The sequence below is a fragment of the Protopterus annectens genome, chromosome 3.part1 (assembly GCF_019279795.1).
Source record: "Protopterus annectens isolate FY-2018-M chromosome 3.part1, PAN1.0, whole genome shotgun sequence".
NCBI classification, from domain to species: Eukaryota; Metazoa; Chordata; order Ceratodontiformes; family Protopteridae; genus Protopterus; species Protopterus annectens.
In genome coordinates this window covers 1,328,863,929-1,328,886,550 of record NC_056732.1, presented here as the reverse complement: position 1 = coordinate 1,328,886,550, position 22,622 = coordinate 1,328,863,929, and the positions used below count along the sequence as shown (strand labels likewise).

At 38.0% G+C, this 22,622-nt stretch overlaps 1 protein-coding gene across 1 annotated transcript in view; it reads right to left on the bottom strand.

Annotated features, from left to right (window-relative positions):
* The window catches only part of IMPA2 (inositol monophosphatase 2), a 691,308-nt gene that overhangs the window by 488,546 nt on the left and 180,140 nt on the right, over nucleotides 1-22,622 (bottom strand). The window contains exon 3 of the mRNA XM_044067365.1: nucleotides 7,897-8,001. Coding sequence (XP_043923300.1) covers nucleotides 7,897-8,001 — 105 coding nt within the window. The remainder of the gene's footprint in view (nucleotides 1-7,896; nucleotides 8,002-22,622) is intronic.

The window sequence follows — 22,622 nt, the reverse complement described above, 5'->3', positions numbered from 1 at the left end:
CAATCTATGTTGGCTTCAGAAAGGCTTCTAGTTGACATAGAAGAGACCACCGATGCCGGTCTAGAAGGATGGTGACTGGAGGCCCTAGACAAAGGCCGAACCTCCTCTGGCTTCGGGGAAAACCTTGGAGATCTGAGCTGAGGGGAAGTCAGCCTGGAAGGTGCAGGAAGCTTGTGAGGAGGACCTGCTCGATCTGTGTGCTTCTGGGATATCTTCCTCCCTTTCTCTTTCTCACAGTGCTTCTCTTTCTCTTTGCTCTTCTACCTTTCCCCGGGTCGGTGGTCAGCAGGGTGAATCCCAGCCTGGGAGGAAGGAGAGGACACAACAGAAGTGGAGGGAGCGGTCACAGCTGAGACCGCCGCTACAGAAGACGAGGAGGCAGCCACCTCCATGGAGGGGAGAAGCCCCTTCAAGATTAACTTGGCCTTATGATCTTTTAAGTCCCTGGGGTTAAAACCCGCACATATGGTGCACTCAGTGTTCAAATGAGTGGCCCCTAAACAAACAACACACAGAGTGTGGCCATCTGCAGGGGATAACTTATGGCCACACACTCTGCATTTCTAAAGACAAACTTTTGTTGATCTGCCATAACACTGTCTGGCTACCCAACCCCACCACTCAGACACACACTCAAAACACAAGGCGGGAAAGGGGAGGAGAAGGCCTATGCTACCCTAGACTAACAACAAACTACTATAGACTTTTTTTTTAAACTAACACTAAACCTCAACGGAGAACATAAAATGGAGGAATAAAGGGACCTAAGAACTAGGAAACACACCCACTTTCACACAAAAATCCCTGAACAACAGTCTTACCACCTGGAGCTCAGTGATCATGATGCAGGCAAAGCCGCGGCAAACTCAATCTGAGGGAAGGAAGGAGATACAGTGGTATTATGGGTAAGGGGAGGAGCATGAAGCTCGGTTCTAATGCTGGTGAAACAGCCGTCTTGGATCTGGTCCAGATCCGAAGCCCACAGATTGATGACCAAATGAAGTCAACTACTTCAGATTCTTACTTAAAACTAACTGTGTATGCATGTAAAATCAGTGCAGTGACCGGAGCTTTAGTAAGACAGAGGCCTGCATGATGTCATTTTTTACAGACAAGCACTAATTCAATCAGAATTACTTCAAGATGGCAAACCTCATGTGGTCAGACTCAGAAATTACATATAAAAATGTTTAAAAACCTGTAAATAGTCACAGAGTGGTGTTAAAATGTAGGAAACACCAAACCATGATGAAATAAACATGTTTTTTTGAGTTCTCCTTTAAAATGCTACATTGTTGAATCTAACAGATGTTCAAGAAAATATGTAATATTCTGTAACATTTCAGAAGAAATAATTTTAGCTCCAAAATACATGTAATTAAAATGTCAATATTAACTACACATTAGAATACTCCCGACTACTATATAAGGACTCTGATGCATTTAAGTAAATAACACTTATACTAATGAATGTGATACGATGTCAATACATAAAGTGACTTATCTACAATAACAAATTATACAACAACAAAACACAAAAACAGATGAAATAGTGCAAACCCATACCATCTTATTCATCAACTGCAAGTCAGATATGTTTTTAGATATTCTCATAAAGCTTCAGATGTTTAAAAAGAAACAGAAAAAAAACAAACAAGATTGATACTTTCTTAAATAATTAATATTACAAATATTATATGTAAAGCTCATTAGAAATGTTGAAAGAAAAATGTCAAGGTGAGCTCTACATCAAAAGAAAACTTATTCTTGCTGGGATAAAAATAAAGCAGTAAACGGAGAGCAGGCAATACCTTTAAATTAGAAGAGCAATGTCTCACTTATGGAAAAAAAATAGTAGTACTTTAATTATCTTAACCCACCCCGATTTAAAATCTATTATTAATACGAGCGGTGTGAAACATCCAAGTCAACAGTTCCCATACATGTCTAAAATTTTGTATAATTAACAAGATCCACAACAGCTAAAAAAGACATTCAAATCTGAACAATCGACAACATAATGTCCGTAACTAAGTATTTGTAAGTTTGGACACTGTGAAAAAAGTAAGTGAAGCACTTGACGGGTCTCAACCTACAATATACATTACCTCAACTATGCTAGCCATTTAAATACATGTGCAGGCCCTGTAGTTTGTTAAAAAATATATCATGAAAAAGCAAAATATGCCTTTTGTTTACTTCCTGAAGTCTCTAAATGCCTAAAAGTCTTCATAAGTTTAAAGAAACTTCTAAACTGGAGGTCAAGGCAAAATACAAATAATAACCAGCCTTTAGGATTAACACTAAAAGTCATGTTTTTTAAACTCAAATACTCTACCCTAATAACAGGAACAATCTATACATATAGCACGTGCGCACACTTACATATATATATATATATATATATATATATATATATATATATATATATATATGCAGTGGATATAAAAACTGTACACACCCCTGTTAAAATGCCAGGTTTTTATGATATAAAAAATGAGGCCACGATAAATAATTTCAAAACTTTTCCCGCCTTTAATGTGACCTATAACCCATACAATTCAACTGAAAAACAAACAAATCTGTTAGGTGAAAAATATAAAAAAATAAAAACATACAATAAGCTGGTTGCATAAAAGTGCACACCCTTAAACTAATATTTTATTGAATAAAACTGTTATACGATTATACTTTTTTGATTATGCTTTTCCAACTGCAGATTACTTTTTCAATTGCTACTTTTAAATGTTATTACTGTTATAATTAAGTGATGGCTATTTTAGGACCACTGATTTTAAGTTATTACTGTCTAATTTTTTACTATATGGAGCTTTTCTCCCCGGGCCTCTGCTGAAAATGGACACCAGCTGTCTAGTCGGACTAACCCATTAAACAAATGTTAAATAAATAAAAATAAAAAAAGAATATTTAAAACAGATCATACAGTTAGAATGAAAGTACTCGAAACAATTTTTCTTTTGTCAATAAGTCCCCCAGTACTACAGTTTTATTCTGATAACAGCAAACCTCCAAGTCAGTAGCATTCCTTTTCATTTGCTAATTTATTTAGCCCTTTTTACTGAAGCTTTACTTTACTATGACATTTTGTCTGCCGTGTCTGACATGTGTTTTTATCTTTAATCATACGAAATTACAAAGTTATCTAATCTCTCAATGAAGTAATTTTTGAAATTTTTTTGACAAAGCAAAACTGGTTTGACTTTTTTAATATCATCCAAAACCACGTCTATCTAAATCACTTCATCTTTGAATGACAAACACCATTGTCACAGCATATTCTATACAGGGCTAAGGTCTGAGCAGGACCCAATTCACTTTTAACCTGTAGAATACCCTGAACAATCTCCAGTAGATTCTCTACAGGAATTGACATTTACTTTCTTAGCATTTTCTTTATTTTTCAGTGTCTGAGCTATTCCTCTTTCTAAACCAGGCAGAATAAAGTGAAAGCCTGGACCCTGACACTAGTACTGCATTCTCACTCAGGATGCCAAGGTCATGACTTCCTGGCCCACTCCATAAGTGGGAAAAATCGTCCCTGGACAGTGTCCTACTCAACATCTGTAAAAGCACTTCTCCCAATTTATGGTCACCATCAGAGAATACAACCAGAGGAGAGTTCCCTGAAGGCTCACTACCAACACACCCTCAATGGTGCCAGCAGGAGAAGATCATCCAACTAGGGAGACACAAAGAGATCCTTCCTCTGCAACATCAGCCATTATGGCAAACATGGGTACTGAAAAAAAACAGACTGGCAAAGTTTTGGACCGGAAGTGATGACCACCACCCAGAGCAAAATTGAGGAATACTTGGTGCACACCAGACATTGACATGCCTAAACGGATCTGCCAAAGCCAGGTTCACCGTACAAGCCCTCTATAGTAGCAGGAACTTGACTCCTCAGAGCCTCTTCAAATGGAACCAGCTGCACTGGAAGTGCTGGGTGAAGCTGCTGACACCCAGGATGGGACAGAAAATGTCCATCTTTATCTAAGCTAGGAAAAGGCATGAACAAAACCACTCAAGCTGTTCCAGAAATAGGCGCTAGACGAGTCTCAAGAACTCTAATGACATGGTTCAGACTCTCTTAGTACAATTCCTTCTGTGGGAAATCTAACAGGTCAATGAAATGACCAGCCACAATCACATCCAGAGCCCAGTAGTCCTTAGTAATGGATGTTCACCAGGGTGAATTCAGAGAAAGACATTTCTCAACACCCATAGCTAGTCCCAAAACATATTACTGCTGTGGTACAGCTGACAGGATTGTCCTCCTGTGTAGCTTGGTCAGTGCCAGAGAAAGCATGATCCTGTGATGGTGAAGTATTCTTGTTAATTTGTAGAGCATTCCATTACCTCTTATAGTTGGCTAGGCTTAAAACAGTACTAGAAAGAAGGGGTCCAAAGGGAGCATAAAGTTTTTCCTTAAGATATTAACTACCAGAATCTTTGGAAATGATCCAAAACAGAACTCACCCTCATTATAAAGGACATCCAGAATACTGTTGTGGAAGCTCTCATTAAGGAAGAAGACCCTCAGCCATGCCATCCTGAATATGAACAATGGAACATCCCTGCTGCAGCAGCAGCACTCAAAATTAGTAGGTCACAGTGGAACCTGTGACAGGCTAATCTGGATTATTCATTTGCATTTGTATTGCTTAAGATGTGCAACAGGCTATGTAAGGTTCACAACTGTGTTTCAGTGAACTTGCAGAAACATTGTTTTTCATAAAAAGTTGTAAAAATGCAGTTGATGCTTGTAGTAAATATTGCAGTATGTAGTGCAGCTCAATTCCAAAAGACTTGCTCTCAGTGTATGTCAGCACTTCCAAAAGACCTACTGTCAGTATAATCTGGCTCCCGGTGTAAGCCTGTTTATAGATGGGCCTTATACTGAAGTATGTCACTTACACCCAAAGCAAGTCTTTCATAATCAAAGCAGACCTACGCTTAGAGCAATTCTTTTTTGGAATCCTGCCCTTAACGGCTTTCAGCAAAAATGGAGCAGGCCTGTTAAAAAGAGAAACCAAATCCATGCCTCTCAAGTGTACCTCATTACAAGGGACATTCCTCATTTTGAGTCTTAAAAAGTCCATGTTCCTCATTGTTCCACATTGAAAGGGTCTGCCACACATTAAGTGTTAAGACTTTTTTTAACCAATATCCATGGTAAATAATACTGAATCATATTAATTCATCACAAAGTAAAATGTAGCACATTATAACCACCCTGTGAGCTTCCTATATGAAGTTGTGAGCAAGTTCTTAATAAGTGTTCCAAATTCTGACCACTTGTTCCACATTATGAAAGGTAATGACACTTATTTTGGGGATGGAAGGTTGACAGCTACGAACAAATCAGTTTTGCAAATATGAATACATTAGCAGAGCTTATTGCGCTTTGAAATGCTACTCCTGGTCAAAGTCTGCATTACTTTACTTGGACTCTATCCCCCAAATTATGTGTGTGTGGAAAAAGGAGACTTTGGCTACAAAGTTAAAGCCAAACAGGAAATAGATATTATGGGGTATTCGGTCAGTTCTGTCTTGTTTTTGAAATGTAAACAATAGACTAGAGCTCTGGGACAAAAGCTCAAGCCTGGCATAATTCATTCACTATTTAGATACAGGCAGTGAAAGGACCAGGTAAGCTGTTAAGAAGTGTTCTTCTAGATGTCATCTCTCTGCTAATAACCATTTCTTTTATGGTTCATTCTGCAAGTGTGAAATTGCTTGCATATTTATTTTTGCAAGTATACTGCCTCCTGTTATTTATTTAAAGTAGAGGAGTATGAATATTATAAAGAGCAAACAGACTGGCAGTTTGGTGAGGAAGTTTAAGACTATGTGCTGCTAAACCTAGGCTTTACAGCAGTCCTGCATTTGATTCCTATAGCCTCCATTTGCCTAATGTGGGACACTGAGCAAGACGTTTAACCTGGAATTGCTCCTAGGTTACCCCTAAAAAGGGGCAACATGTCTACTGGGATTAGCTAACTAACATGTTTTATTACTGATTCAATTTCAGAAGCATGTGACTGATAGTTTATTTATTATTATAATGGTATGTCCTTAGACCTGGTGACATCCCAATTTCTGACATCACCTGTACAAATATTTAAAGGCTAGCTTATTTTAAGGGTAAAGAGTACCTGTATTCTTGCAGTGTCATACTAATTCAGCTAGCAGCAGCAGTATTGCAATTACAGGGAAGGGATGTTGTTACTGGAAATATATTGTTAACCTGTCCAGAGAAACACTGTGTGTGTATGTGTGTGTGTGTGTGCGTGTGTGTATGAGGGGTATGACAATTTTAGATCAGTTTCAGTTACTGTTGATAAAACAGCACTAGAAGACACTAGACTGGAAACAAGGTGAGTGAGGTCCTTATAAACCAATAACTCTGTTCAGCTGCTGGACAGTGTAAAGCTTATTTGGGTGTAGCAGATTTTGGCTACTACCCAAGGCAACAGTGTGCCTTGGGTAATAACAAAGGCATTAGTGTGCATTTATCGTATGCTCTTAAGGTCAAGTGACCTCATAGATCTGTTGCCAGCAGCAAGGATTTAAAGCCTGTACCTTCAAGTATTATTTGACTGTCAATGGTGCAGTTACAGGCCAGAGCACCTCTTCATCAACTGCATGACAGACGACAGAAAAAACAAACTTATCAACATGCTCTTATTCAAACCAAGCCAATCGTGTGTACACTTATCAAATCACATACTCAACTAACTGAATCCATATAGAACACATGCATACTTACCCTGACATAACATCATGTGAACACACTTCATATACCTATAAAACATAAATGCAAGTAATCCTAACACTACACAAACATACTACAACACTGTCTCCAAAATCCACCATTACACATACATAGATGCACACTGCTGAAAAAAATTGTATGAAGGTATCTAACTCACTGCTCTCCAAGCATCACCCACACCTCCCTTACTTTAATATATGTCCTGCACAGGTACACAACTGCTGGTGACAAAAATAGGAAAGCACAACATTGCTATATTGGTTGTCACAACTCCTTACACATTTCATATGTTGAATAGGAGGGCTCAATGATCAGCTATATATATATATATATATATATATATATATATATATATGTATGTATATGTGTGTGTGTGCGTGTGTGTGTGTGTGTGTGTGTGTGTGTGTGTATACATACATATATATATATATATATATATATATATACACACACACACACACACACACACACACACACACACATACATACACACACATACATACATACATACACACATACACATGATTAGCTGGGATACCTGACCTCACACCTGATAACTAAACATTTTGACTATTTAAATGTACACTTTATTATTTTTAAAAAGTACATATACATAACTAGTTTAAAAAATCAAGTGCAATTGAAACGGAAAAAACAAAGAAATGAAATAAAGAAAAGCAAGGTGAAAGAAACGACAAAGAAGAAAAATAAAAAAAGGCATCATTATACATTTCATTCTGCCAAACAGCTCACTCAAATGCAAAATTCATATATACAACATAAAATCTAAGTCAGAAATTCTCTTTATGGCAAAATAATTATTCATTATATGGAGTCCACCATTTAGAATCAGAAAAATCTATCAATGGCAACGTTTTCAACATTATTAAAACTTTTTAGTAACCCGTGAAGCCAAAATAATTTTTAGTTTACATTGCACTAGAAATAGATCTACCATATCTAACAAAACATTCTGCAGACAATAAAAATTTCTCTTTTATTAATATTTGCACTATTTCATACTTTTTTTTCAGAAACAGTCTTAAAGGTCAAATGGCATTTTGTTTTGTTAGATAGGCTATTATTCAAGTATTCACCTGTGAACAAAGTTGCACGTTCCATCGATGGGATCTATAATCCATGTAGGACTATTAGTCAAATGACATTTTTCACCTGCAGCTGTTGACTCTTCACCAATAAATCTATATTTCACAAAATAAGAAAAAAAAAAAAGGTTTTCAGTAAACTGCACCCATCTCTGAAGTGAGATGCTAAACCAAATACCAGAGGAAAATCATGAACAACTTAATATTTTAATTAATGTAAAGATTTTATTACTCAAGTCAGTTTTGCATTTATTTTGACTCCACTGCCAGATGATTATCAGCCCTGCACAGTCCAACAGACCCATCTCTTCCCATCATCAGGTTAAGAGTCAGCTGGCAGAAACCATCATTTTGGCAGTCATCATTGGTGGTTTGACCCTAAACACCCCCCCCCCCCCACACACACACACACCAAACCATCTGGGAAGATTGTGCAATAGGCTGACCGTAGAGGCTGCTCCCTCACTTCTACGAGGGGCATTCCCTTCAAGAGACCTAAGCCTTCCCTAGGGAGCAGTGCTTCTCCAGCTTCTGAAAAGGAAATCACACTAACTCTGTGTACCCCCAAGCATATGCAACCCTCCCCAACTCCACCGGAAGAAACAATGGGGGCTATTGACCTCTCATTTCTTCTCTCTCCCTACCTGACTCCTCCTACGCCACGGCCAGTGCTTGAAACCCATTAATGTGGGTCACAGCAAGTACTCCATCCCTCTTCACCATGTAGACAAGCAACCAAGTCAGTTTTAGTTAATTCTACTACTTTTGCTTGATGTGGGCACTTGCCTTCACATATCTGACATTTTACAAATAAAACAAACAACTCCTGTGATACAATGGGCCCATTTTGAAAACACAGTTTCTGTCATTCACAGAATCTGAGAAAAAATGACTATGCAACATATAGATCACTTGGTAGCAATACATCCAATAAACAGTAAACGAGAAAAGTAAATAAATGGACATGTCCATAAGCATGGCTATTTGCAGAATGCAACTTAGTGCCATTGTAATGTATGGAGCACTGTGATTACGCTCCAATATTCAGAAAAAGAGAAATCAGTTAAGCGCTACTATAGCACAAGACCTGATCTTAACAAATGTCAAGCACCCCCTGCTTAACTTGTTAAGGTCGGATCTTGAGCTAGGCAGTCAAATCTGTCAGTACTAACCAACAAACAACTTCAATGATTTGTTTCTCCCTACTGTCAGTGCCGGTACCGGGTGCCTGACTTCTTATAAACTTAAAACGTGGCTAGAATAACAGGATTTGTATTTGTCTGCATTTTCTGAAGGATAACGAGCCTGAAACTCAAATCCATCTCATTATTTAGTGACTTCAATTTATGAGGAACAGACCTTAAATATGAGGCAAACATCTGGACATTCGTGATAATCTGGACAGTTGAGTGGCATGGAAGTTGAATGTGAACAAAAGAGACAGTTGCACTGCTTTTCTGACATCACTCGCCAAGTGAAGCTGAAGACACCCCAAGCTACAGTGCCTGGTCCTGTCCCCTGCAGAATTCCACAAGGAAAAGGCACACCACAACATTGGGCCCAACAAAGGCTCCATTATCACAGTTCAGGTCTAGCAGGCAGCTATACAATGAAGATGGAAGGTCCCTCAACCTCACTGAGGGGTAGGAGACTAGACTAGAAGTCTACAAGTTCATGTCAGTTACGACTAGATTAGAAATCTACAGGTTTATGCCAGTTACCACTTGACTACAAATCTACAAGTTTATGTCAGGGTTACCATCCCAGTAGCATGGGGACCAGTAACAGACACTTAGCATTGTGTCAGCAGTGCCTGCAGGACCTACTCTTCTCCAAAAAATTCCCAGAAGGAATGTCAGGGAGTCGCCTATCAAACAAGAAGGTCAAGCACCTGCATTAAAGACCAGCTTTTTCAAAAGAGGAATCCAACAGCAGACTGGCAAAGTTATTCCAAAGTTAGTCTCCAGTGGGGATGAAAAAAGTCAAACAAAATTGATCTGGGGACACCATCACACCTACTGCCCTGAGCAAGATCAGTCACAATCGGCAACAAACAGAGAAATTAGGTTGTACCATCATAGCAGTTTCCAGATGGAAGGCAAGAATCTCCCCAATTCCAGATTCAGAGAAGGTTTCAAGAATAGTCAGAGCCCCCTTCAACAGAAGACCATCAAACCTTCACACGTGAAATACATGAAGCTTTGCCCCCTTCTCCGACAATCATGTCCCAATGTTATTTAGAGGCTTGGAACTGATTTGAGAAATGCTAATATCAGATGGCTGCAGAATATAACACTTTCAGTGGAAAGGCAAGGTTTTAGTCAAATCAGCAAGAGATGATACCGCAGTACAAGGACAAAATGATTGACTTCAACAATTGGCTAAGCTTCTGGTGTCATTCTAAAGGGATTCAGTATCTGTCTACCTGGGATGACATGGTCGACAGACCACGATGCTTTGCCAGAGATGGCCTGCACCTGTCACCCCTTGGATTCCGGATACTGGCTAAGGTTCTGCCACCCCTATAGAGCCTTTTTTAGGCAAGGTTCAAATGGCAAATTCACCACCGTAACAGGAACAGGCAAGAAAAAACTGAGGGTGATGCTACTCAATGCTAAGTCTAAATCTCAAAATGCACTCACTCGAGGCACTCCTTAAAATGGAGAACATCGATATCTGTGCAGTGACTGAGACCTGGTTCAAGGCTCCAGAGAGCACCCCTGCACTACCAGGCTATAACTCATACCACACTTTTCGGCCATGTAACCTGGACCGGAACCCCAAAGGTGGAGGTGTGTCCATATTCATTAAGGATATCCACACCTCCAGGCTAGTTGCTCAACATAATGCATCCAAGGTTATCCAAGTGCAACTAACTCTGGGCAAAACTGCAATCAAATTGTAGCTTGCTACACATCCCCCACCATGCCCCAGGATTCCCACTCCTCTTTTCTTGATGTACTGGAAAATATTAGAGTTCAACCAAACACCCTAATAATGGGCGATTTCAACTACCCCACCATTAACTGGGAAAACTACTCATGTACCGACTCCTTCACTCAACGCTTTCTGGAATTCATAAATTCCAATGTCCTGGATCAACTTATCCACACCCCCACCAGGGGCAACAATATTCTAGATCTAGTCATTACCAACATGAGTGACTGGTGTCCCACACCTGAAGTCAATGCCTCATTGGTCCAATCCGACCATAAGCTAATCACCCCAGATATCCACATCCTGCCCCCATCCCCCATTAAGGAAACCACGGTAAAAAACATCTCCAAAGCCAACTTCATGCATCTTAAGACAGAAGTGGTGAACTTCATGACATCCATGCAGATGGATAATACAGTAATGACTACTGAATCCTACACAATTGCACTTTATAAGCACTTACACAAGTGCATGGATCGTGCTATCCCAAACAGAACCAAGAAGCTATCCTCCAAAAAAAGGAAGCCAATCTGGTGATCCCCTGCCATAAACAAACTGTACAACAGAAGGAAGAAACTGTTGCAAAAGAGAGTAAAATCCCATGAGTGGAGGAGCTCTCTGGTCAGCCTCAGTAAGAAGCTGCGATCCCTCATAAAATCCTCCAAAGCTAGTTACAAAAACAAAATTGCCACTGATTCTAAAGACAACCACAAAGCATTCTATAGCTATGCCAAGAATCTCAATGGCAACACACAGATCTGCTCTGAGTTACAGCACAATGGCACTAAATATACAGACCCAGCTGATATTACCAATATCCTGGCAGATTGAAGTTTCACCCCCCTCTCACCCCCTAAAGGACCCATCTCTATACCGGAAGAATGCAAAGTTCCTGAAATCATGGCTGCACAGGTAAAAACTACACTCTCCAAAGCCAAGAATACAGCATCCACGGGACCAGACAACATCCCAGGCTGCGTTCTACACAAACTACAGAACGAACTGGCACCCCACCTAAGTACCATGTTCAATCATAGCCTCACCTCAGGCTTTGTGCCCACTGAATGGTGCACAGCGATGGTTATCCCACACCACAAAGGGGAGCCACCATGGACCCCAGAACTACTACCCCATTAGCCTGATGAGCCTGGTCTGCAAGGCCATGGAACTTATAAACAAAGACACTGGTAATCTCCAAACTCTGAACCCCACCCAGTTCAGGTTTGTAAAAGGCAGATCATGTATCCTAAACCTGATGGACTTCTTTGAAGCAGTCACCAAAGCCATAGACATGGGTAAGGTGGTTCACACAGCCTATCTAGATCTTGCCAAGGCTTTCGACACCATCCCCCACTCTGGAATTATAGATAAACTCACTAAACTAGGTATAAATCCCTATGTCACAAGATGGGTTGCCAACTTGCCCACTGACAGAACCCATACTGTGAAAGTAGCAGACTCCAAATCCGACTTCAGACCAGTGACAAGTGGAGTACCACAGGGTTCAGTCCTGGGTCCTCTCCTGTTTGGCATCTACTTCTCTGAAGTACAGGCTAACACAGAAGGTCTTTGGCTAATGAAGTTTGCAGATGACTGCAAACTAGGAGCCATAATCAAAACTCCTAACAATGTGGACATCCTACAAAAGGGCCTCACTGAGACAGATGCCTGGTGTCAAAGCCATGGCCTCAAGCTCAATGTCAAAAAGTGCATTGTCATCTCCTTTGGTAAAAACTCTGTACCCATGAACTACAACATAGGCGGTAGTATACTTAACACCGAACGTGTGATAAGAGACCTTGGGACACAAGTGGACAGCAGTCTCTCCTTTGATAATCAAACTGCCAAAGTAGTCAAGAAATCCTTCTACGTAGCACACCTCATCACAAAAGGTTTCTCATACATAAAAAAAAGAGGTCATTGTTCCCCTCTACTCATCACTCATTAGATCCATTATAGAGTACAATGCCCCTTTTGGTACGTACCTCACAAGACATCTACAACAACTGGAAAGGCCACAGAAATACCTCACAAAGAGGATTACCAGCCTCAAACAGATGCCCTATGCAGACAGTCTCAAAAAACTCCAGTTTTACTCTGTCGCATATCGCCTACTCAGAGGTGATCTCTGCCTAACATACAAAGCTATGTCAAACCCAGAGCTGTTGGACATTCTCCACTTAAAGAAATCCCAATTCCTCCGAGCTACATGCTCTAGGGACCTAAACCTTGTCACCACAATAAACAGTACATGCTGGAGGGATAGATTCCAGTCCCAGAGACTTCCCATACTCTGGAACAAACTACCTATCTATATCAAACAAAGCTCCTCATTAGCACTCTTCAAGAAAAATCTTGATGACTGGATGGGAAATAAGAAATTTACCCCGGGGATCACTTCTGTGACTCTGCTCAACAGTGGCACAGGAAAACAATTTTCTTGGGAGGCAAAAGCCAGAGTACCTTTTTGGCTGGGCTTGTATAGGCCCCAGGGCCAATAGCCTAGTACCTACCTATGAACCTATGAGATCAAATGCACAAACCTTCTCCGAGGGCAACAGCTCATACATTAAAAGTATTGATAAATCATCCCGGCAGCTTCTTTAAACAAAAAAAAAAAATGTATTTACTTTACACATAGAGAAGAGTTGCGGTGGTGCAGCGGTAGCGTTGTTGCCTTACAGCAAGAGGTTCTCCCTTTCGATTCTCGGCTGGAGTGCAGGGAGTGCCTTCTGTGTGGAGTCTGCATGTCCTCCCCGCGGTTGGATGGGCGTTTGAAAGACATGCGTAAATGGGCGTGCCTTCGTTGAAGGTTGGACATCGAGCTGGCACCTCGGCGTTCATTAAAAAAATCTACTGCCAATCATTAACGGACCAGAGTTCCACTGTGGCGACCCCTAACCGGGAAAAGCCGAAAGACAACCAACTTTACACATAGAAAGCAGACAGCACAACTTGGGGGGGGGGGGGGGGGTAACATAAAAAAAAAAAAAAACTAGCATATCAAGAGCTAACAGACCATCATTTGTCCTGATGCAGGTGGCCAACCTACTTCTTAGGACTTTACCTTTTATACCTTTTTAGCAGACTCTTCTTGGAAAGAGTCATGTTCCCATGTTGGTAAGAACATATCACTGATTACCTCAGTGTCTACTTTCATCTTCCAACTCATCAATGAAGCTGTGCTCAAGCTACCTTTTCACAACAGCTACAACCTTTGACAAAACTAAAATTAATACAACAAAGAAACAGTCCTAACATAAGAATTTACTGGGTGTTTATTATGAACAACTGTATCTCGTTTAATCTATGTAATTATTTAAACACAAAACACCAAAAATTTTCAGAGGTCATTATGCAAAACAGCAACTTTCTCAAAGTCACAAAACAAACTTTTTGCAGAGGGAGGCAGGCTCTCATACAGCTCCATGGTAGGAGTAAGCCCCCACACCTCTAAACCATAAATAAGCCAACCCAAGATCATGTAAAAATTGGCAAAAGGGGAGAAAATGAGAAAAATGCAGCACTCTCCTTCTCACCCTTTTCAGAGTGTAATACCCATTACAAGTCACTCACGACCTTCAACTGGCTATGTTGTTGTTGTTGTTGTTGTTGTATCTTTCGGCTTTTCCCGGTTAGGGGTCGCCACAGCGGAACTCCGGTCCGCTAATGATTGGCAGTAGATTTTTACGTACCGAGTTGCCAGCCCTGACGCACAACCTTCAACGAAGGTACGCCCATTCACGCATGACTCCACACAGACGACGCTTTAGCTGGCATTCGAACAGGACAACGTCTTACTGTGAGGCGACAACGCTACCGCAGCACCACCACCGCAGTTTGTTAATGAGTTTCAATCAACTAGCCAGTCACAAGCATGGGGTTCCAACGTTTATGTATGCACCCTTGCCCTTGCAGCCTTTTTTCCTGCCCAACGTCGGCCTTCACAATTCAGCTGTTAACTTCCATGTTACAAATCCCCTAAGCACTCTTTTGAATTGAATTATCTCTTAATTTTTATGCTATCATCTAAGAATTATAATTCACTGCATATTAGTTTCATTCTAAAATATAACGAAAAAGTAATTGTGCTTTCTAAGAAAACTAACAGCTGCAGAATAGCAGTGAAGAGTTAGATAACAAACAGCAGACTCCCAGGCATGATGCTTTCCAGTAAATAATTCTGGTATTTTAATTCATCAGCAAACATATAAATCTTCATACTAGTGAATGATATCTTGCACTCTTCCTTTGCTTTTTTTTCTAACATTATTGCACGTTTCCATTTCTGTCATCTTCTTGTTTACATAATTTCAAAACTTCCTGTAACATTTGGCACATTGCTGCCCTAAATGAATATTTAGTGAAAGTCATTTTGAACAATTTACTCTCTATAATGACAGGCTGAAAGTTATAACCACCTTTCTAGTGCAGATCTAGCAAACTATCACAGTAAGAGGCATAATCCTTTGGTAAGGATATCTCCAACAACATGTATAGGAGTAGTACTAGTCAACATACCTCTCAACTTCTTACAGCAAGAAATCTGGACAAAGCCATTAATAAAAGTTGGACAAAGGCCCAAAAATAGAGACTTTTTTTAATATTGCACTTCCAAACTTAGAAAGGTGATAGACTAACAGGTTTTGCTTTAGCATGAATTTTCTGAAGGATATGACGTTTGAAACTAAAATGCCTGTCATTATTTTCTAACGTCAGCCTTTAATGATTTGCCACTAATTTGCCAGAAAACCACAATTTTTATGAAAAATGGACTAAAAATATGAGGCAAAACTCTGGACATTCTGCGAAAATCTGTACAGTTGAGAGGTATGATAGTTAACCCAATGTATATTGGAGAGATGACAACAAACAATTACCTAGCAGCTACGAGAATAAAGGTGTATATAGGTTGCAAATAACCATTTCATACCTTGCACCATCCACCTTCCAGTATTTTGTGCACTCAACACTAACAACCATACTTGCAGGACAAATATGATCCTGTCCTTGTACTGCACATTCTTGATCAGATTCTATTTAAATGACTATTCTTACATTTATCATCTGTCTTAGTATTACAAATCCATACATCACCATCCACTTTCCCCATATCAACTCTTTCGCAAGTACTATATACAGTGCCTTTTGTGGAAATTAAGGCTACAAAACTACAGTTAATGATATCTTGTAACTACTCATCCAATTAATTACCCACTACAGAGAATGCTGTCTAGCAAATATTACTTTGTCAATTTGGGCATTTTTACTGTCTGCAAGTAGAATGCAACACAAATAGTTATTTACTTGCATGTTTACACACAACAAAAATATTTTTAAAGTCTTCCTACAATAAATCTGTGTAATCCATCAACTACTGGGACATTAATATATACAAAAGACAGGTTATCCAGGAAGATCCAGTCCAGACTTTTTGAAAATCCCCATTTTGTAATGGAACTTGCTGTATAACAGTCACTCCCTTAGACAGAAACATAACATTGGGAAGAGACAAATGGTTTATTTGTCCAGATTAACATCCGAGGCAAAATTCTGTAAAATTGGATAAATTATGAGACATGTTTTTAAAATAAGAAATATCCACATGATTTTGTGTTGAAAATGAAAAAGGAGGTTGAAGGTTACAGGCAACTGGATTTTTCTCCTATTTTACATAAATCCACTGACGTAAACAATGTTACAAGAAGTCAACATACTTTTTATACTGCTATGGTATTAACCTTTTCTACTGCTACAGGAGCAATAACATCCATCATTAGGAAAAAATTGGTTTCTAATTTCCGATGTTTTGAACACAAAGTTGGGCTTTGCTCCCTATTTTTCTTTCTTAAGGAGAAACTCTTATTTAAAAAAAAAAACTGTTGGAACTCCCAGGGGTTAAACCTAGGAATATAGGATGCAAAATGTATAAATACGGGTGCCATAATCAATGCTCCTTTATATATGAGGATTCTTCAATTTCTTTGGGAAAATTTTAAAAACATATTATGGTTACAGGCAGATTTAACTGTGACACATCTGGGTGCTTTATGGTGCCAAGTGTGCATCCTGCACCAGTTTTTATACTAGAAAAATAACAATAAAATTAAAAAAAAACTGTGAACACACCAGTGCCATCCAAAATAAGGATGCAAATAATGCCTTAGGGAAGCACAGTTTGAGTTGTGCCTTTTTTAATAATTTTTTTTTTTTTTTTTGTTGGAACATGTTCCACGGAATAGGACGGATGGCAGTTGGAAAGACAGATTAGATTGTAAGGAACTGGTATGCTGGATAAGGTTAAATATGCCTCTGTTTCACTTGGCTTGAACAAACATATCTATCAATTCTGCTTTAAAATACATGCCACCAAAATTAGATAAATGGATTGAGAGAGTTATGTATTTTGTTTACATTAACTTTAGGTTTTCGAAACAAGTTTTTTGTATTTGTTTATATTCGAGTTTGTGACATCATTTTGTGTAGTAGATGTTTGTGATTTCACTACTTTGAAATGTGAAAGTTGTGATTTTACTTGTATTCTGATGAAGTCTCACACAACTGTGGGGTGTGAACTGTGCTTAATAGTTTGCATTAAACATTTCTTCAGTGATGTTGGTGGCTGTTTTTTGGATTTATAAACTGTCCTGTGCTTGAACCTTCATCACTTTTCATTCTGGAAACTGTTGTTGTGCTTCATCTGCTGTGGTTAGTTGTTTGGGACCATTATATGCCTGACATGTTTGTTTCAGTCTGGATCGCTAACACCTGCTTTCCTGATCATTTTACTTAACTGCACCTTCTGCAGCCTCTCAGCATACCTTTCTGGGCACTTTTTTAATGCACTTTCTGTCTGCAAGAAAAGCACAGAAACCTTGGTCTACCCCCCCCCCCTTTGTTTTGGCTTACCATCCCTATGTTTACTGTACTTGTACCCCACAACTTACCTTCTCTACTACCTTTCCTTCTCTTGCCTTCTTTCTGAGATAACACAAACACTTTCTGTATGTTCCTCTTTTTATGACTGTAATATCCTCTTTTTATCCAATTTCAGGCAACCAGTACAACTGATATTGACTCTTTCTCAGATCCAAAGCATGAGAATTCTACCCAGCCCAAGAATCTTGTGAACAAATAGTTCTATTGTTTTTTTTCAATAATTTTTATTTTTGTTTTACATTTGCAAAAACCATAACCATTCCATATTGACAAAATTACCATATTTGCATGTTATACATTGTAGATAAAGTAGAAACATGTAGGTCATACAACATACCCAATTACAATATATACAAAGATGCTTTCCCAATTAATGTCGTTAGTCTAAAAACAGCACATACAAAAATTATACTTCATCCATAGTTAAGCTGTGTACTCATGGGAATACTTCCAGTTCGTAAGATATGGTGTACCTGGTGCTTTATGCTAATACGATGTTATAAGACTGTTCCCAGATTGCTCAGGATTTCATATTTTTGTTTCTTTTGTCCAATACTATTTTATGTGCTAGTAGATGTTTAATAGCAGATTTCTTGAATTCCTCCCAAGAGATACTTACAGGATCTAACCATTTGCGAGCTATATATAGCTTCATTAATAGAAATTCGTTATAAGTGGGTTAGCTTGTTTTCCTGAGATGTTGGCAGGAGTATGTGTAAAAAGAGTAAATTCCCATGTTAGTGTTGATGCTTGATACCCATTTTTTGCAGTTGTAACTTAAGGGAATTCCAAAGCTTGAAAACACATTTACAACTCCAGAATATATATATTAGGTCTGCAATTTGGTCTTTACAGTGTGGACAGTATGGGGACTAAGTTGCATTGAATTTGTGAAGAATTGCTGGGGTGAAATAAACATTATTATTAATCATGAGTTGCATGTAAGAGAGTTTTTTTAAGTGGAATAGTTCTCAATGTTAAGTTGTTTGCCTTTTCTATTTGCTGGTCATCCATATCGGGTTTTAATTTTCTCCAATAATTAGAGAAGAGAAGGTCTTTCTGGAATTTGATTTCCTCTATCATTTTATATGAGTTTGTTATTGTTTTCCTTGATATTAACATAGTCTTCCAAAGTAGGGTACAGTTTTTGATGTCATTTTCGAGTATGGTAAGGTTTTGGAGGTAACTGGAACACACCTCTTTGATTTGTCTTAAAATTATTATATATACTTTAGGTAAGTTTAGATTACTTCTTAATTCATGAATTGTGCTATTGAGGAATGGGTAGATATCTTGGTTTTAACCGAGGGAAGGTGTCTATGTTTAGCATCTTATTTATTTTTAAGTTAGGATTTTTATGGAGGGTTTGTAGTATTAACATAGCTTGTCCAAGGTTTAAGGAATGAAAAAAGTTTTTGTGTTATATTTATAAAAAGTTTTAGTGGCTCTATTATGTTATAGGCTTGTAAATCTTTTTTATTTAAGAAGGGAAGCGCTTTGGGATTGATGTCTAGTGTTTTTATGTACCTATAGTATATTGTTACCCAGGCCGGTGAACCAGTTTTTGCCAAGTGGTCATACTCTGCTATTCTCAGTATTCTATTAGTGTTGATAATAGAGTAGTAGGTTTTGAAATTTGGCAAGTTCAGATCCCCTTTGTTCTTGGGAAGTGTTAGTTTTTGATAGGGGATTTTTTTTTAGGTCTCCATACAAATTTTGCTAGAAATGTATGAATTTGTTTGAATAATTTATTATGTATAGTCATCTGAGATGCCATAAATAGATATATTAATCTAGGTAGTATGTTCATTTAATTATTGATACTTTAGACAAAAACGGTAGCTTAAGGTTATTCCATCTTGTACAATCTTGTGTTATGTTTTGCCATTTAAGAGTTATGTTATGTTGGTAGAATTCCTTGTTATTCTGAAAGAAAGTAATCCCCAGGTATTTGGTTTCTTCTTTTATTTTTATTTTGTCTAAGAAAGGTATTAGGGAGATGAGTCTAGGTGGCCTTAAGGGTAATATATTAGTTTTATTAAGGTTTAATTTGTAGTTAGAAATGTATGACAATTGTTCAATTGTGTTTATTATTTTGGTCATGTCTGAACTTGGTGTAATACACTATATGTTTAAATCATCTGCAAATGCTGAGAGATAAACTTTGAAGTTATGTATTGAGGGGGATTATGATATGTATTGAAATAGGGGTTCTAGGTATAGGTTTAAAAGAAAAGGCGACAGCGGGCAGCCTTGTCTTGTTCCATTTTTTATCAAAATTCTGTTTGACCATGTTTTGTTTATATACAGGGAAGTATATAGATTACTATAGAGAATTTGAATGATCTGTATAAAATTTTTAGGTATGTCAAAGTGAGGCAACGTTTGCAGCAAAAATTCAAGATTGACCCTATCAAAAGCCTTGTGGGTATCTACTACCATTGTAAAGATGTTGGTATTTCTCTGATTTGCAAAGGATATTAATGCTTCTAATGTTAGTGCGTTGTCACTGGTCTGTCTACGAAGTGTAAACTCAGATTGTTCTGGAGAAATTATTTTCTCTATCAAATTTTTAACTCTGTTTGCGAGTATTGAGGTCAGGATCTTGGTGTCTATATTTAGAAGAGAGATGGCTCTATAGCTATCTGGATTTTTAGGGTCAACTTGGTCTTTTAATATAAAATTAGTTTTAGAGGCATTAAAGTGAATATCATGTATGTTGTTATTCATTATATAGTCCAGCACGTGGTATAATAATTTGGCAACTAGTGGACTGAAGGATTTATAATATTCTGAGGTAAGACCATCCGGTCCTGGGGCCTTGTTTGGTTTTAGATGTTTAATTGTTGTGGTTATCTCGTTAATAGAAATGGGCTCTGTTAGTTTTGCTGATCTAAATCTAGTGTAGGGACTTTTAGTTTTTGAAGAAAAAGATCCCTATCCTCCTTTGAGGCTTGTAGGGTTTGTTCTCCATATGTTTTGAGTATATATTTGTTCAAATACTTTGATAATTTCCTCATTTCTTGTATAGTTTTTCCCCTGGTAATTTACTTCTGCTATAACTTGAGGTGGATTTTTGTTAAGTGATAATTCTGGCCAATGCTCTAGAAGGAATTTGGGCTTCTTCTACGTAATTAGCCAACTGTCTTGTTTCATAAAAAGATAGATTTCTGTTCTCGAACATATATAGGTCTCTTTGTAGTTTTAGGAGGTCCATTTCCATTTGATTATCAGAGTTATTTATCAATTCTTTCTCACATTGTTCTATTTTCTCCTTTATTTTATGTTCCTCTTTCAGTTGGATTTTTTTATAATATGCTGCTTTTTTAATGAAAGTTCCTCTGATTTGTGTTTTGGTAGATGCCCATTCTATATACATTGGTGTTTGGGAATTGAAGATATTTACAAGGGATGTTTTTAATATATCCTCAATCTCTTTTACTACATCTGTTTTGAAGAGCAGATTAGGATTTAATGACCAGTTATTAGCTCTATTGTTTAAAAACCTTTTTTTGTCCCAGTTGATACTCAGTGTAACTTTGGAATGATCCGACAGAAATCTAGTGTGTATGACTATTGTAGGGTCCATGTTGAGTATGTCTGAGATTAAAAAGAAGTCTATTCCTGCCCACATTTTATGACATTGGGAGTAGAATGTGTAATTCCCAGTTTTGTTATCTTTATCCTCATATTTAAAGGGGTCATATAGTTTGAAGTCTTGTTTAAGTTCATTTAAAGCTATTGTAGCTTGTCTATTATGTAGTTTGGCCATGTTAGATTTATTCTTTCCTGGGTTTTGATATGTGTTCCAGTCACCACCAATTATTAGATTATTCCAGTTGGTTTAGAATTGATAACAGTGACATGAAAAAGAGATGTTGGTTGCTACAAGGTGCATATACATTTAACACCATTATGGGTTTTGGAAATACCGTGTTAGTAAATGTTACAAAGCACCACCTTCCCACTTTGTCAGCCTTAGTTTCAAGTATTTTATCCTGAAAATGTTTTTTTAATTATTATGGCCACCCCAGCACTGTTAGTTTTGTCCCCAGAAGCTATAATTTGTCTTATCCACTTTTTTTCCCCAATACCTGTCCATTGCTCTGAAGTTAAATGCGTTTCTTGTATTAAGATGAGATTAGCTTTGGTTTTCAGGGCTTAATGCAAAAGTAGTTTCCTTTTTTCTTTATTTTGTAGTCCTTTAATGTTTGATGTTTCAATTTCCCCCATTTATGTGATAGATATGCTTGTTTTAACTGATCTGTATGTTAATTTAGATTTATGTTTTTTGTATGTGTTGTTATAGTGTGTCATTGGAAAGCATCTAACTATTCCCGTCCCTACACTGCGCCTACCCACTATACCCCTGGACCAGGAATAAATGGGGGAATACAATGTGATTTTAGTATGTACCATAAGATTCCCACTAATATTAAATTGTGTTTTTTCTTTACGTATAAGTTTGTGACATGGTATCCCCCTTATGTTACTAAATACAATACAGACAAAGTTTAACAGACTAATTCTCTACAAAAAACACTGCTGCGTCATATCCCTAGTCTCAACCTTTAAACTATTATACCATTACAGTACAGCAGTTAAAGTACAAGACATACAGCTTATAAGTTTATGATCTATTCCTCCTAAAAGTGCGTTTTTAAACAACATGTTAATGATCAAATTCTCAATTAGATATGGCAAAATATACAACAATGTAACCTATATTTTTAAGCCAGACATGTCATATTTAAATGATCCTTCTCCATATATTTCTCTTAACTTCCCTCTTCTTATATATATAAATTACCCAGCTTCTGTGCTCAGGCATTCTTCTGTAG